At 39.8% G+C, this 17,455-nt stretch overlaps 1 protein-coding gene and 1 pseudogene across 4 annotated transcripts in view; both read right to left on the reverse strand.

The window, feature by feature from the left end:
- Positions 1 to 760: 760 nt before the first annotated feature.
- LOC147105682 (fibroblast growth factor 4B-like) lies at positions 761 to 4,691 on the reverse strand (annotated as a pseudogene).
- A 6,750-nt stretch (positions 4,692 to 11,441) lies between these two features.
- Positions 11,442 to 17,455, reverse strand: part of ferry3 (FERRY endosomal RAB5 effector complex subunit 3) — a 117,620-nt gene continuing 111,606 nt past the window's right edge. For 3 of the 4 annotated variants that reach the window (XM_086010243.1, XM_086010239.1, XM_086010245.1), the window contains one exon: positions 11,442 to 13,115. In XM_086010243.1, coding sequence (XP_085866369.1) covers positions 12,909 to 13,115 — 207 coding nt within the window. In that variant the 3' untranslated portion in view covers positions 11,442 to 12,908. The remainder of the gene's footprint in view (positions 13,116 to 17,455) is intronic. The other variant, XM_086010241.1, reaches the window with a different exon arrangement.

Below are 17,455 nucleotides of genomic sequence, written 5' to 3' on the forward strand. Positions count from 1 at the left end.
AAAATTTGCTGCAGTCTTGTAGCACGGCCCTAAGTATCCATTATCCCATATGTAACTCAGCCCAAAGCATCCATTAATCTATATTTAATGTCAAATGCTGCACAAAGCACTGTTTGATTCCAGGAATAATCATTGTCCAGATTCTCCAACAGAGCTGTTCCTTTTGTGTCAGAACTTTTAACAGTGACCTTGTACTAACATTGAATTAGACGATGGGACATTTCATTAATGCAGAATTCTTAGAGCTTCTAGCAGCAGCCATTTAGTAATGACAACTGGAAAAAGAGGGTCCTTAAGTATTTTAAAGGAGTATATACCGTGACATGATTGCACTCTTTGATGGTTAGATAAACAAGGGGTATCACATGGTAACCTATGACATTTTAACATTCAGAAACAACTCTTGGATTCACAAAGTCTTGCACTATTTATCAAAGTCTCTATAGGAGAGTAACTGGAAGTGATTATTTGGCAAACATGACATTTAAGAAGTAAATACTAAGTAAATCTGAAATCATAAGAATTTGACATATAACTGGATTAATATTAACACCAGAAAAACTAAAAGCAGTATTTTGCATTTGGTTTTGGAGTTTGTATAAGGAGTTCTAACCACATATACATATACATAATACATGTGTGCCTATTGCACACATATCTATACATCTACAAATATTGCTGTATAAAATATTAGAGTTAACTACTGTAGTTCCAAATGTGCAAATTAACCACAGTAAATAATATCAATTTTTTGTGCTCTTCATAATCTTGGTAAAAAGTGCATCATTAACATGGTGGGAGAGATGCGGTTTCCTTTTTTTACTTTTCCGTGTTTGTTTAATGCTATACAGGTATATGTCCCTTTGTAAATTTTCGATTCGTAGGCATTATAGTTGTTAGGTAACAGGGTTTCCCTGAATTTGCATTCATCCTGGAAATTAGCCTACACAGGGGAAATAAAACAATTGCATGTCTGTATCTTAATTGATTACATACCAATGGTCTCATAGGCTACTTGTAAGATATCAGTAATAGAAAATTCTTTGAATGACTCTCATTTAATCATTTACTGAACAATACACCAACACTGTAACTAGTGTAGAAAGGCCATAGTTCTTTATTACCGATGAAAAACAATAAATCTATTTTTGTGCATAAGTAGTTTGCATTGGCTTAGACAATAGTAGTCTTTGTAGCTGTTTCATTAGTAATTTTTGATTTTATTCTTATACGCATGTGAAGACAGAACTAGACATTTAATATCATTAAACAACTATACAAGTTTGAAAGGTTTCACTTTTCATTGTTTTGTGGTAGATCTTATTAAAATTGTACCTGATTCAACTTAGCTCTTTCTTTCAAAGTGATACAAAATACATAACTTTTAAAGACTAGTTAGACATTCATTATTAATTATGGTTATCTATTTGAAATAAGAAATCAAAGGGCAGTTTATCTATAAGGTAATTTGAAATGAACCTACTGTGTTTTTATCAAAGTCAAGCAATTGAAAAGTAACAGTTCAATTCAGAACAGAGCAGCAACTTCAAACAATATTACAGATGCATCATTACATTTTTAATAGATTACATACCACTTTTACAGAATGTCTAGAAGCTGATATATAATTTGATTTCATGAAGGAAATACCCATAGTTTATTGAAGTTACCAAAGAGGCAATATCACTCTTATTTGTCTAGGAATGATACATTTGAAAGTGTTATTCAACCCTTTACTTTAAAGGTCAGCCTTGCCTATAGTGCAAAGCATTTAATAGACGTTTAGCAAATACGTGTAGTAGAGTAAGCAGCCATAGCAAATTTAAAATGATTCAGGAAAATGTTGGGCAGAATTCAGCAGAATGTTTCCAGATATTATTCAAACATTTCTGAATAGGTTATGGTTTCATTATTGGCCATACATATGATGTTATGAAGACCTCACTTGTCTTAAATTTGTATTCCAGTATATGTTAAAAATGAATCTGCATCTAGAAAGCTTGTGTGACATTAGGATACATACGGTGCATCAGGAACAGTTCATCATGTTTTTAATTGTTAAACTGTTTCCATTCTTTTCCACTGATTGCAATTAAATGGAGCATATGTGCATTTTGCTAAATATTTACAATGCTGTAACTACCTACCGTTCCATATATGCTGTTCCCTTATTATTCATTGCAAGAAACAGGCCACTTGTCACTCCATATAGACTAACAACACCTCTTTCTACAGTTGAAATTTGTAACAGACCTAAGGAAACAGAAAAGGTATTATATAACTTAATACACACACATACACAACAGGAATGCTACACACTGATCAAGTTTTACAAAAGGCATATCTGATCTGCTAGTGACAAATAGTTTAGATTGTTGTTCTGATTCTTGCCCCCATCTCCTGAAACAAGAGTGCCCTAGTTTTTGTCTTTATGGACTGTATAGGTGTTTACCCATATTCCCATTAATTTGCATACATCTCAAGTGGTGAATGCCAACAGATCTTGGTGGTTTGATTTAGGATTTATTCACCAGTAACAGTGCTGAAAAGAGCCCTTTCCAAATCTTCAGGCCCAAAAATTCAAACAGTACAAACAAGCAAATCAAAAATCTAAGTGTAAATAAGGGCTCAGAGGCCACAGGTGACCCATGAGCTGGAGTTTGGACACCCCTGCCCTAAAACATTTATTACTTGCCACATACTGGGTGATGACCCTAAATAGCTAATGACACTGTACAGGGGTTCATCATTTATTTATACTGATATTTTACATTGACAGTAAGATGACTATTAGATGCCAAAATATGTCTTACTACAACACACAATACATAACCCAGTACACTATTACAACACATTAACCTCATACAATAGAACGCACAATAAAGCAAATACAACATATTAACCTAATACAACAGATAACAAATTAATGTAATATAACACAAAATAATTACAACACACAACCATTAATCTAATACAGTGTCAGCTGTAGCTCAGTTGGTAGCACCCTCGCCTCTGAGTCAAAAGGTTGTGGGTTCAACTCCCACTCCAGAGACTTGAGCACATAAATCTAGGCTGACATTCCAGTGCAGTGCTGAGGGAGTGCTGCACTGTCGGAGGTGCCGTCTTTCACGTGAGATGTTAAACCGAGGCCCCGTCTGCTCTCTCAGGTGGATGTAAAAGATCCCATGGCACTATTTCAAAGAAGAGCAGGGGAGTTATCCTCGGTGTCCTGGCCAATAGTTATCCCTCAATCAGCATAACAAAAACAAATTATCTGGTCATTATCACATTGCTGTTTGTGGGAGCTTGCTGTGTGCAAATTGCCACGGTTCACACATTACAACAGTGACTCCACTTCAAAAATACTTCATTGACTGTAAAGCACTTTGAGACATCTGGTGGTCATGAAAGGCGCTATATAAATGCAAGTCTTTCTTTCTTTTACAACACATTAGCATAATACAACTGACCTAATACAACACATTAACCCCAATACAATAGTGCCCACAACACATTAAACACATCTACCTAATACCACACATTAACCTAATACAACACATTCCAGGTTAAATACATGAATCTAATACAACACCCAACACATTAACTTAATACCACAAATTTACCCAATTATTAGGTCAACGTGTATTATAGATGAATGCGTTTAATGTTTTGTTGTGTTATTTTAGGTTACTGTAATATGTTATGTGTTGTATTAGGTCCTAATACACATTAACCTAATATACCACACAATATATTAACCCAAAACACAAGACATAAGACATTAAGCTATAACACGTTAAGCCAATACAACACACATATTAATCTACTGAAGTGCTATAATTCAGTATTAAAGTTGCTTAAGGACATTCGTTTACACTTGTTGTCGTCGTAATGATATGAACTTCAATACTTTTCAGAGTTAACTCACTGCACTGAGTTTCGGGATGTACACCATTTATCCTCCCGCAGGCAGAATCTGAAGGTGAAACCCGATGCCAACATTGCAGTAAAGTCTCCGTAGTCTTTTGATTCCCAGCAAATAGTCAGGACTGTGCCAGATCAGCTCTGATGTGTACCCTGAGATCCCAATCACAGACCTGGATAGCAAAGTGTCCCAGTTTATTCCCGAGGTGCTGTTAGTCCTGGCTGTAAATGGATACAGATACAGGGATATAGTTCCAGGCTGAAGAGCCAGGAGAACCAGTGCAGCTAACCTCACATGAATAGCTGCCTTGCAGGACATGGTGAGGGGCAGCCTTTGTGCTCTGGACAAACGGCGCCAGATAGGCACGTGGTTCCAATTGATGGCCCTAAAAATACCGCCGTTCGGCATTTTCTGCCTTGTGTGTGGGCGCAGTGTCTTATTTTTGGAAGGCAGATTAGTATTGCTGACATGGAATAAAGGCCTGCGAGTTGGGAGAGCGGCGGAGAAAGAGCAGATGACATCAGGGTCCCCATGGTTGGTGGATGGACCCGTGCTGGGGCTCTTGACACTTTGTGTAAGCAACCAGACCTCTCTCTGCACTCGGACAGTGCCTGGAGCTGCAGGAAAAAAATGGAAAGATGGATAAGATAAAACGTGAGGGACTGGTCGTCTGGGGATGACGGCATGGCAGATCCCCAGTTGGGTTGGCACTAAATTTGGACGGAAAGTGCAAAAAGAATGCGATTTATGTCCGGAACTCTGCATACTGTATTAGACTTCACTCGATGTGTTTGTGTGCACAGCTTCCCAATAGTCCTCATGCAGTGCCCACTGAGAGTAGCCGCACCCTTCAACTGTCCAAAACATAAACAGAAAATGCTGGAGCTAGGTCAGTCAGCATCTGCAGAGAGAACAAGAGAAGCTAACGTTTTCGATGCAGACCTGACCAAGGACTACAAGTGAAAGGTTCATTTCTCTGTTCTCTCCACAAATGTTGTGCCTGACTTGCTGAGTGTTTCCAGCATTTTCTGTTTTTGTTTCAGATTTCCAGCATCTGCAGTGATTCTTTTTGTTTTTATTTATACTCGTTAACTATCCATGGCCCACTGGTGAATTTTAGATTAGCGATTTCTGACAATATTCTATTGTAAAAGTACATTGTTTGGAGGCAATATTGACTTTGGGTGATAGTGTAAAATGGGCGATATCGATTCAGCCACCCACTATCGGCAGACATATATAACAGGCGGCTGAATCCATATCATCTGTTTACACTATCACCCTCAGGCAAGATTACCCCCCCATAGACTTGAAACGTATTGGCCTGGAATTTGCGGTCAGTGGCAAAGCTAAGGCATTCACGGCTGGCCCCGAAGTAAGCTTTGCACAAAGATCTCGCAATCTCTGTGTCAAGGACTTCGGGATTTCCGACCTTCAATTCAAATCAACGGAGGTTAGTGGGGATCCCCCAGTGCAAGCTGCTGTGACGTCAACAAGCTGTCTAAGCAGCCAATCAAAACACAGAACTCTCACAGACAGCGAACCAGGAAGTGAGTAAGCTCTTAAAATTCTAACTTTAAAAAAATGTTAGAGAGAGCAAAACAAAGATTGGGGCTCTCACATGGAGAAAAGGCAAACTTGAAATAAAGATGAACAAACTTTAAAAAACATTTTTTTTGTTTCTTAAAAATTGTAATTTTTATTAAAATGGATAAATTTGACACTGCACAAAATTAAAATTAGTTTTTCAGGCCCATAACCTTTGTTTAGCAGTCAATACATGGTTAATACCCCAATTAGACCTAATCCCTTTGGGTCAAACTTTTAGTGGGGAATTTAACAGTGTAATTACTGCAAAAGAGCCGGAGTTTTCGTCAGTTTCCCTGATTTGGCTGATTACACTGATTGCCGGCTCTGCTGGGCGGGGCGGGGGGGGGGGGGGGGAGGGTGAGGGGAGTGTCAGAGCTGTGAATGACAGACTGCAACTGCATGCGCCAAATCCCAAAGTTGCGGTCAGTTTCAAAGGCAGAATGACGGCGAAGGCTGCCAGTTCGCCATCATCCGGACTACAAATTCCAGGCCAATGTACCTTCATTAGTGAAATCAAAAGGGGCAAACATGGGCACAGCTTGATAATTAAGGAATGTCACAGGGTTCAGTGATGAATATAAATGTATTATATCATATGCATAGCTGTTTGCTTAGAACAAATTACATTTCTTTGCACGCAACATCACAGAAGCCATTATGTACCATGGAGTATGTTATTTTCTTTATCCATATTTATTCTGATAACCTTCACTCCTATCCCTAACTGGAATAGTAGCAAATAGAAAAGGTATCGGTGAGTATGAATATTAATTTAAAACAAAATGCAGTCCATAAACATTTTTATATTGATTCCATATTATTTTAATTTGTTCAGTTGGTTATTGTTTTGTAATGTACTGATACTGGTTGTAGAATTCCCTATGATAAATTGGCAATAATGAAATCACAATCATTAATCTTCAATGCAAATGTCAGCATAGATTGATAATATGGAATGTGCTGGCAGTCACAGTCAACACAAAATCTGGCCACAAACTAAAGTAAATTAGTCCAGAAATGTAATAGTATAGATTATCCAAAAAAAGGCTACCTTGGGGTGATTCCTTAGGTTTTAGGTGACAGTTCTACACTACTGGAACTTTACTGTTATCTTGGATATATTAACTGTGGCCAATCCTAATACTCAATTTAGCTTCTTTACGAGGACAGTGTTCCATTTCGGGCTATCTTTTATCTGTTTAGCTTTAGATTAAAGTTATTCATATCCTTTTATTGAGTTAAGACAGTATCAATATTGTTAACATCATTCCACATCAAAACAGAATTTGTTGTGTATGTAATATGTGTGCTACTTTGAACCTATGGACAGGACTGCACTACTTGTAGGGCGTAGTGATACGCAGTACCACTCCTGGCCATAGGGGTATAAATAGTACTGTGGGTACTGATCTCCCCTCAGTTCCCGCCTGTGGGCATGAAGTAAAGACCTACGTATAGTCCCTACCTCCAACCAGTAAAGACCTGTTTTATTGTTACTGATTAAGTCTGAGTATTAATTACTTGAACAACTCACAGATTTAACACTGGCGACGAGTCTGATTCGGACCCTGCGGCAGTCACTCCACGGCAGCTTCGTCCACAGCCAGGACGTTGCAGAGAGGTTTCCACCCTCTCCACCCCACTGGAAGACATCCTGACCTCGGAGCCTCCATCGGCGACCGTCAGCTTCTTCTCCAGCTTGGTGGTGGGTAAGCCGTTGTCTGAGCCGGGCAGCGACGCGACAGGCAGTCGACCGCGTTGGCCACACGAACGGGGCTGGGGGAGCTGGAGGAATAGGGCGCGAGAGCCGCTTCGAGCGGGAGGCGTTTCAACAGAGCGATCGCATCTCCTGATAAGAGCCGAGAGCCGCTTCGCGATCCAGCGATCGCATCCGCTGATAAGGGCCGCACTCGGGCGATCGCGGCGAAGATAAGGGCCGCACTCGGGGGCTGAAGGGAGACGGCGTCGGGGGACGGGTGAAGACCGCCAAGCGCGGGAAAACCGCCATTTTGTGGGCGGAGGACGACGGCAAGAGCGGGAAGCCGCCATCTTTGATAACTAAAGAAAATAAAATCTGAGAAATTGCAAATCTACAATGCCTAAACACGGGAATATTAGCACCTTTGATAGTGACCTCGAAGATTGGGCCATATATGTTGAAAGAGTAAAAAATTATTGTAAGGCCAATAAAATTCGTGACCAAGATAAAGCTCTAACATTATTAAATTTAATGGGTGCGAAGACATACGGGCAATTGAAACACCTGTTATCACCAGATGAACCGGCGGATAAGACGTTCGATGAGATTGTTACTGTCCTGAAAGATCATCTAAACCCCACGCCGCTGATGCTAGCGGAACGATTTAAATTTTACGACAGAAGGCAGCTACAGCATGAAAGCAATGCTGAATATTTGCTGGAATTGCATAAATTAGCGAAATATTGCCAGTTTGGAACGGGACTGACAGAGGCACTTCGAGACAAATTTGTGTGTGGTTTATTTAAACAGGATACACAAAAGCGACTGCTCGAGGAGAATGCGCTGACGCTTGAGAAGGCGGTCACTATGGCAGCAGCACACGAAGCCGCAGCGAGAGGCACGGCAGTAATGCAGCTACGGTCACCGGAGCTCAGTGCACACAAATTGGGTGTGAGTTCTGGCAAATGTTATCGTTGTGGAAAGACAACGCATGATCAGAACCAGTGTTGGTTTAAAAACCAAGAATGTAGAACTTGTGGTAGGCTTGGACATATAGCTAGAGTATGCAGGTCAGGGAAGAAGACCAGCAACAAGAAGTCACCGCAAGGAAAATACGCAAAGGTACACAAGGTGACCGAACAGGAGTCCGATTCAGACGCTAGCAGTAATGAACTGGCTAGCTTAAGCTGTAATGAACTGGCTAGCTTAAGAGTACTCAACGCTGGTAAGGGTGCAGACCTCCAGACAATTTGGGTCACTCTTCAGATAGAAGGAGTCCAAGTAAAACTGGAATTGGACACTGGATCGGCATTGACGGTCATAAATAAGAAAGATTACGGAAAGTTATTCCAACATATTCCCCTACAGGATACGGGGATTATATTGAAAACATACACGGGGCAAAGAGTGTACCCCATCGGGAAAATAGAGGTTGCAGTGGTCCACAAGGGCGAAGACAGTCAAATAATGGACTTATATGTGATATCTGAAGGAGGTCCTCCACTACTAGGACGGGAGTGGATTAGGAAAATGAATATGGACTGGCATTTCCTACAAACAATAACGAGTGAGAACTCGGTGAAGATAGTCGGCCCAGACTCTGGAACGGATGATGGTAAGCCCAACTCAGGTGCAAAAGACAAAGTTTCAGCACAGAATTCCACTGAGCAACAACAACATAGTTTAACTGTGGATTCTGAGTCTGGCAAGTCTACTGATGTGCCCATTTCTGAGGGACACCGGGCTCGAACTCAACTCCATTTCAAACTACAACAGCAATTAGAACAAATGCTTCGCCGTTTTGAGCAAGAGTTGAATGCAACGAAAGAGTTCTTTGATATAGAGTTGGAGAATCTGGAAAGACAACAGAAGCAGCTGATGGAGAAAATGGAGCAGGAGCACACAAAACGTCTGATGTCAGAGGAGTTAACGGTCAGCCAACTCCTGCATATGCTGAAGGACAGGACTCTGAAATGGGAAAAACTTGAACACGAACTTCAATATTCAAACGAAAGGGGTTCGGAGCTCTCAAAGGTTATTGGAAGAGCTGAGGTGGCAACACAGACTGAGATGACTGCAACAGAGCAGCCCTTGGATGCCAAAAGTACGCTGACTCACGTCAACGTAGAACAACAGACCGCTGAAACAGCTGCTCCGGTAGAGGGATTGAATAGTCCGATCAATCAATCTCCAAAAGAAGTTGAAGTAGTAAAATCTCAAATGAGGTCATTAGTAAACGACTTGCTGAAAGCCCAGAAAAAGCTGGATGAAGAGGTACGCATGAAGAAGTCTCTTCAGGAAAGATGTCTGGACTTGGAACAAAAGCTGGCTAACGCCCAGCTGGGTATGGAGGAAATAGAAGACCCTCTCGCTGGCCTAGATCAGGACGACACCGAATATTACTATGTCCTGTCCTGCCCAACTTGTAACTTCGACTCCCACCATACAGAAATCATGGAGGAGCACCGAAAGTCTACGGAACATCGGGAGAAGGTGGCTCTACTACGGAAAAAGGAGGAAGAGAAGGAGGAACTGCGCATGCAGCTGGCAGCTGACAGTGGAGCCCAGAGAGTCTCCAAGAAGCAGAAAAGGAAAAGTCGAAACAGAAGATGACCCATCTGAACCATTATTACCTCTACCAGATCACACACGTGGTCCCTCCGAACGGAGCCAATTCAGTTCGGAAGTTCAAACTGTTAAATCCATGGAAGGACTATTGAATGAGTCACTCCAGCAACGTGAACCGACTACACCACAGAGATTGAATCTGTGAACTGTTTTCCGCAGAGACTGAATCTGTGATCTGTGTTGACATGAAGTTATCTATGTATCTATGTTATTCTGTTATGTAAACCTGAAGTTATATATGTATATATGTTATTACGTTATGTTAAATGGGGAGATGACTGTAAAGCTAGGAAGGGAGGAATGTTGTGTATGTAATATGTGTGCTACTTTGAACCTATGGACAGGACTGCACTACTTGTAGGGCGTAGTGATACGCAGTACCACTCCTGGCCATAGGGGTATAAATAGTACTGTGGGTACTGATCTCCCCTCAGTTCCCGCCTGTGGGCATGAAGTAAAGACCTACGTATAGTCCCTACCTCCAACCAGTAAAGACCTGTTTTATTGTTACTGATTAAGTCTGAGTATTAATTACTTGAACAACTCACAGATTTAACAGAATTAACCCTTGTCCACTATTACTTGCAAAGATATAGTTCCAAATATCATAAAAATGAATAAATTCAACTTATAATTATGAGAGTTAAATTCAATATTTGAATTACTCAGATAGATTTGCACCTCACTCCCAGATAATTATAATTCTTAATTAGTTCCATTGGTCTAATTGTTCTGCCAGCAGCTGGAACATAGGAGAGGGTTTGTCCCCTTCATTTTCAGCTGCTGGCAGGGTAATCACTTCTCTGCTATTACCACCTTATTTCTTGGCCCATTAAAGCTTTCCTCTGCCTCTATGATCTTCTTCCCAGGATTACAAAACTCAGTTGATATATTTAATCCTATATCAAATGTTAATATTTTAATAAATGTTGTTATATTCGTTACAGAAATCCAACCAGAATCAAAATATAAATAAATACACGCTAGATTACTATGCTTTAAATTTTTTCAATGCAATCAGGAGCTATGTAAATACAAGGATTGTTTATTAATATTACTACAGTACCAACACCAATTGCAACTGCATTGTTCATTAGGTTGGGTACAATCATATAAATAACCTATTCACCAGAACTCTTAACATTTTACCTTCATGAACATACCGCTCCTCCCTTCTGCAATTGTTATCATATTGCTCCCCTACCTCTTGGTCTCCTCTGCTAAAATCACATCTTGCTCAAATTCTGCTACTTTTCCTACTTCTACTACTTCTGTGCTACTAACTTTTCCCCCCTTGCCGAGATGTCTAAATTAAACGTTTGAACCTCCCCCTGCATTAATAGTTTAAATCCTTCTCCACTGCTCAATTTAGCTTCTTTACGAGGACAGTGTTCCATTTCGGGCTGTCTTTTATCTGTTTAGCTTTACAGCTGCCACTTGCTCCAAAGACCATCCCAATACCCTGGAAATCTCCCTTTGACACCAACTCTCAAACCATCCCTTGATGTGTCTAGTTTTCTTTCTCTGTAACTGACCTAGCATGTAGCACTGGGAGTAATGTAAGATTAGGTTCACAACACACAGATTACCCAACAGGGCTTTAGAAGTTGCAAGGCTTTTATTAAAGAGCTACAGTTTTAAAGCATAATCAGATATTACATATAGTTTAAGCCGAGTATAATAGACATATAACCCGTGACAGTAGGAGCGATCTACGACTCCCGAATCGGAATGACACGACCGGACGGACGGGGAGGCAGTACGGTGGTCTCGGATTGGGTGGATTCCTGCAGTCTGTTGCAGCGGTCACTTCTGTTGGGTCATCTCTCAAGCTGCTGGAGGTGTTAGGCCATCAGCCACCTCAGAGGCTAAACTTGACCAAGGTGTTAGGCCGTAGCCACCTCGGGGAAGCCTTCGCCCCTGACTGCCTGATTTCCTCTCTCGGTCGTCTATATTTATAGTTATTTCGGTGGGCTGGTAATCACCTGGTGTCAATCATTTGATCCCCCATCCTATTGTCCAATTGTGAAGCGGGAAGGCATCCCTCACCGTCCCTTTCTGCATGGCTGATGAAGCCTCCCTCTTATCTTTCTGAGGAATGTTTTGTCAAGTTTCTTCAAGGGCATTTTATGGCTTCGTGGCTCCTTGTTATCTAGCAGGTGCTATCCTCCCTGTTTCCTTGCATTTTACAATTCCCTTATCACTTCTATTTGTCTTTTGATGCTTGATATTCGACCTTTCTGGCATGTATGCTATCTTTTTCTGCTTGCCTGTTGTCAGCCTCTGTTCTAAGAATTAAAACCCATCTTTGAATCTAACAGCTATCTCTTACAGTAATCCTGAGATTACTATTCTTGAGGTCCTGCTGTTTAATCTAACACCTCACTCCTCAAAGTCCCTTTGCAAGACTTTCCCACGTCAACTGGTCTTTGTGAACTATGACTTCTCTTTAATGAAATACAAGTATTTCAATATTTAATTTACATGCACAGTTTCCTTAATAAGTGTGTTTAACGTTCAAGGAATTTTTATTGAACAGCTCTACATATCTTAGTTTATTGATGCGGCTAGTTTACAGTAGGTTCCTGTGCCAGGAATAATATGGACATTCAACATTATTTTAATTCATGAAAAAATTGCATTGGAATGTCACAACATTTATAACTCAGTATCACTGAGGTAGCAGAACAGAGGCGCTGTACAAAAGAGCAAGACATTTGTTAGCATGTCTCATTACATGGAGATCTGCACCATCAGTGGCATTTAATGCAAACTATTAACTCTTCATCTTGTATGCTCAACTTTTAAAGAAGCAGTTGTTTCTTTCCAGTGATATTTTTATCCTTTTCAGTGAATACTCTTGTTCCACAGCTTTGATTGCAGGCAACAGGGTCATCAGCTGTTGCACTTGACCTCAAGCACTACAGTTTCAGTTGGGGTGTTCGTGCTCCATGATGGGTGGCAGCAGTGGTGTTTCAGAAAGATGTCAGCTGGCTGCTTCTTTCAGCAATCAATCAGCCATTCAAAATCTGACCTGATAATGTTGAATGAGCTGAAATGTCTTCTCTAAGTGCAAGTCTGGTACAGCACTACCACAGAAAGCTTCAAAGAAATATCATTATCTGAGTTTGGTTGTTCCTTCTTGAATTTCAAACTCTTTTTTTTCTCTCTGCAGAACTCAATTAATACTCGAGAAACATTTTTCCTTAATGTTTCAGGCCAGCTCTCCTCATTAGTAATCCGGCCAATTAGACAAAGAGTTAGCGAGGCCATCTGAAACAGCACAAGTTCAAGGTTAATTCAAGCCAGAAAGACAATGAGCTTAGGGCTGAAGTATTAAGGTTAATAAAGATTCCACATTCAACTGACAGAAGTAACTTGTATAGTGTATCAAAATGGCATTTAATCTCAGGCCTTTGGGCACAGTGACGGTGAGGTACAGTGCCACCAAATCAGACAGCACTTGTGTAGCTGAATTTCTGGGTGGCCTTAAATTTCCTCTGTTCCTTATGTATGGTGGGGTGGGACTTCTGACTGTCCATTAGTTGTGCATCTGACCCCATCCCATTTCCAAGGGTCGGGTATGTAAATAATTCAGGTGGGCACATATGCCATTTATGGGGCAGCTGGGCACCAGTGAGTGGGAGGAAGCTCACTGCAGCATCCTGTCACAGAGTAGGTCGGCTGGCTGTGTCGGTTGATTTTTTTTTTTTAAAAGGCTGTTAGATTTAGAATTTGTCGATTTCCCTACTGCAATTGTTCACCCCATGACACGCTATATCCTGTATACTAAGAATTGCTCCCTCATTGTCGTTTTAGATGATAGTGTGGGCTCCTATGAAAACTGCCTTTTGCGATGTGAATAAGTATTATGAGCAAGCCCAAATCATAGTAATTATTGACAGCTGCTACAGTGATAAAAATGTCTAAAACTTAAATGAAAAATATTACAAACAGTTAAAAAATGAGAGGTGCAAAGGCGATAGCAAAGATTATGTTCAAGGCTACAGATCAATTCAGGAATTGATATAACAGTTCCCAATCACTTTATGTGACTTCATCTGAACTTTATCTTGTTTATTAGTAAGGAAAATGTGTAACAACTATCCCTGTTTATTCCATGTTGTTCTGACATGCTGAAATGAATTGTCGAAACTGAAGGTTTTGTGCAGGTAACAGATTTAAACTAGTTGGAGTAATGAATTGTGAGAAGGGGAAACTAGGATCAATGAATGGGAGAATGAGTGAAATTGCTGTTAAACGAGATGAGGTTAGTTTAGGATAATGTGGGAAAATAGAGGGGGGAACTCTTTGTGGAGGGTGAAATTACCGCGTGTTACTAACAAGCGTGTGTCATAATTTGAAAGCAACCCGGGACCAACCTGCTTTCACACACTTATCAATGGATTTAGTTAATGTTTAAATTGTAGCCACAAAATGACTCCGCCCCCCAACAAAGGGGCTGTAATGAGGGATTCTCCAGAGTGGAAGCGGCGGCTGGGAAATTTGGTGGGTAATGTTTCCGCCCGCTATGCCCAGGTATATTTCTGTTCATCCTTCACTCCTGTGCAGTTTACTTCCGCTACTGCAGTGGGAGTCAAATTACTTATTCATTGAAGATGTGAATGAAAGTCCATTCATGTTAATGAGTTTTTGGACGGAAATTCCGCCCTTGAAAAGTAGGCGGAAAAGACAGTTTCCAGGTCCCTATTTAAAGGGACAGAAGTAAACTATTGTTTATGGATTTTTAAAATATATTTTTCATCCAATATAAAGTGTTTTAAGGTTATATCGAATTTTACAGGGAATTTCAATCATATTATTACTATTATTTGGAATTACACATGCGTCTGATTACATTTTATTTATTTAGAAATCATTTCTAATAATCAAAATTACATTAAATTATAGGTAATTTCAAGTTTATTTAAATATAGATACTGTAAAGTACATTTATTTAGTATTGTACTGACAATACAATATTTCGAATCCTGTAATTTAAAATACATTGATTTATTATTTGGAGAATACAGATATTTCACTACATATTTAAATGATTTTTTTAGTAATTTAGAGTGTATTGATTAATCTGATTGTACAGGGAATAAAAGGGTTTTCATTTCTTTTGTGGAATTATAGACATAATTTAGAATATTTTCATTATATAGCGTTAGATACATGATTTAAAGAGCATTCCTTTATTTAGAATTGTATTGGTAAGTTGAAGTGCATCATTTTATTATCTGGATTATACAGGTGACTATATGGTCTGAATTGGATAGCTACTTTAGAGTGAAAGTTAACATATTGAAGTGTATGCAAATGAAAGTGCACCAATTTATTATTTAGACTTGTACAAGAATTTAAAATGCATTAACTTACATAGGAAGGAACAGGAGTCGGCTGTTTAGCCCCTCTAGCCTGCTCCACCATTCAATTAGATCATGGCTGATCTGTACCGCAACTCCATTCACTGCCTTTGATCCATGTCACTTGATACCCTTACCTAATAAAAATCTGTCAATCTCAGTCTTGAAAATTTCAATTGACCCAGCATCCACAGCCTGCTGGGGCAGAGAATTCCAGATTCCCACTACTGTTTGTGTGGAAAAAGTGCTTCCTGATTTCACTCCTGAATGACCCAGCTAGATTATGCCCTCTTGTTTTTAGATTCCTCCACTAGAGGAAATCGTTTTTCTGTATCTGCCCTAGCAGATGCTTTTATAATTTTAAACACCTCAATTAGATTACCCCACAACGTTCTAAACTCGGAGGAATACAAGTCAAGTTTATGCAAGTTAACCCTTTAAGATATAATTTTGGTGGATCTGTGCTGCACCCCCTCCAAAGCCAGTATATCCTTCTTGAGGTGCGATGGCAACTGACGAAGGCTCTGTACAACCAAAGCATAACTTCCTCTCCTTTGTATTCCAGCCTCCCCATGAGATAAAGGCCAACATTCCCCTGGCCTTTTTGTACCTGTTCTAGCTTTTAATTATACTGGCAATTAAAAATACAATAATATATTTGGAATTCTAAGTGTTATTTACAGTGCATTTACTTATTTTTGGAATTGTACAGGTAATTGCAATTTCACATACAGTACATGATTGTCCTCTAAATTCCAGGTACAATTTCATATAATAAATGAATGTACTTTCAATTACCTGTACAAGGTAGTACATTAACTTATGTGAAATTGTACCTGGAATTTAGAGTACAATCATTTATTATGTGAAATTGCATTTATCTGTACAATTCCACAAAATAACTGAATGCACTTTAAATTACCTGGACAATTTTGCATAATATATTAATGTAAAATATTATTGAATTTTACAGGTAATTTAAAGTGGACTAATTTATTACATTCAGTTGTATGGTCAATTTAAAGTGTAGTAATTTATTATATTGAATTTTACTGGTAGTTTGATGGACATTAAAATGGGTACAGTAGTGTAGTGGTTATGCAACTGGATGACCAACCCAAAGGTTGTAGTCCTGCCATGGCAAGTTGTTGAATTGAATCCAATAAACCTGGTGATTGATGAGCTAACACCAGGAATAAAATCACAATGAAAGCTGCCTTTTGGGTATAAAAACTGAACTGATTCGCTAATGTTCCTATTTAATTGAATGGGTAACTTAAAAGTACATTAACCTGTTGTAATTGTTCATGTAATTTAATGTATACATTTGGAATTTTACATGTAATGTAAAGTATGTTTGTTTATTATTTGACCTGCATGTCATGTAAATTGCAATACTTTACTGAATTCTACAGAATATATATGCATTAACTTCTTGTTTTAAATTGTAGAGGTAATTTAGAAAACATTCATTTATTATTTGTAAAAAATGTACTAGACATGACTTGCCTTTTACAAATCCATGTTGGCTGTCCTTAATGAACCCATGGCTTCTAGGTGAGTATTAATGTAACCGTGTTATAGCCTCTAGAAGCTTACCCACTAAAGATATTAGACTGTCCAAAATAGTAATTTAATATTTGAAATTGTACAGATAAAGTATATTCATTTATTATTTAGAATTGTACTGTCATTTAAATTACAGTAATTTTTAATAATGAAGCTAACAAGTAATGTGTATTAAATTACATGTAAAATTGCAAATACATTAATATACATATTTAGAATTGTACAAGTAATCTAAAGTATATTTTATTGTACAGGTAATTATAATGCATTCATGTACTACAGGTAGACTATCCTTTATCCGAACTTCCGAAAACCGAAAACCTCTAAAAACCGAAAGTTTTTTCGTTCAGCGTAAGTCGTGCGCACGACCCCGACCCCCGCCGACCCCACCCCCGACCTCCCGCCGACCCCCCCGCCAACGCCAACGCCGACCCCCGCCGACGCCGACCCCTGCCGACCCCCACCGCCGAACCCCACCCCCGCCGACCCCCACCCCCGACCCCCCGGCCGACCCCGACCCCCACCGACCCCCACCCCCCGCCGACCCCCCCGGCCGACCCCGACCCCCGCTGACCCCACCCCCGACCCCCCGCCGACCCCGACCCCCCGCCGACCCCCACCCCCGACAAATTTCCCAGTCTTATAAAATACCTTCTGAAATCCGAAATTTTCCAA

Source organism: Somniosus microcephalus, chromosome 17, assembly GCF_052327205.1.
Source record: "Somniosus microcephalus isolate GS21.2 chromosome 17, FLI_Smic_1.0, whole genome shotgun sequence".
Taxonomy (NCBI): Eukaryota; Metazoa; Chordata; class Chondrichthyes; order Squaliformes; family Somniosidae; genus Somniosus; species Somniosus microcephalus.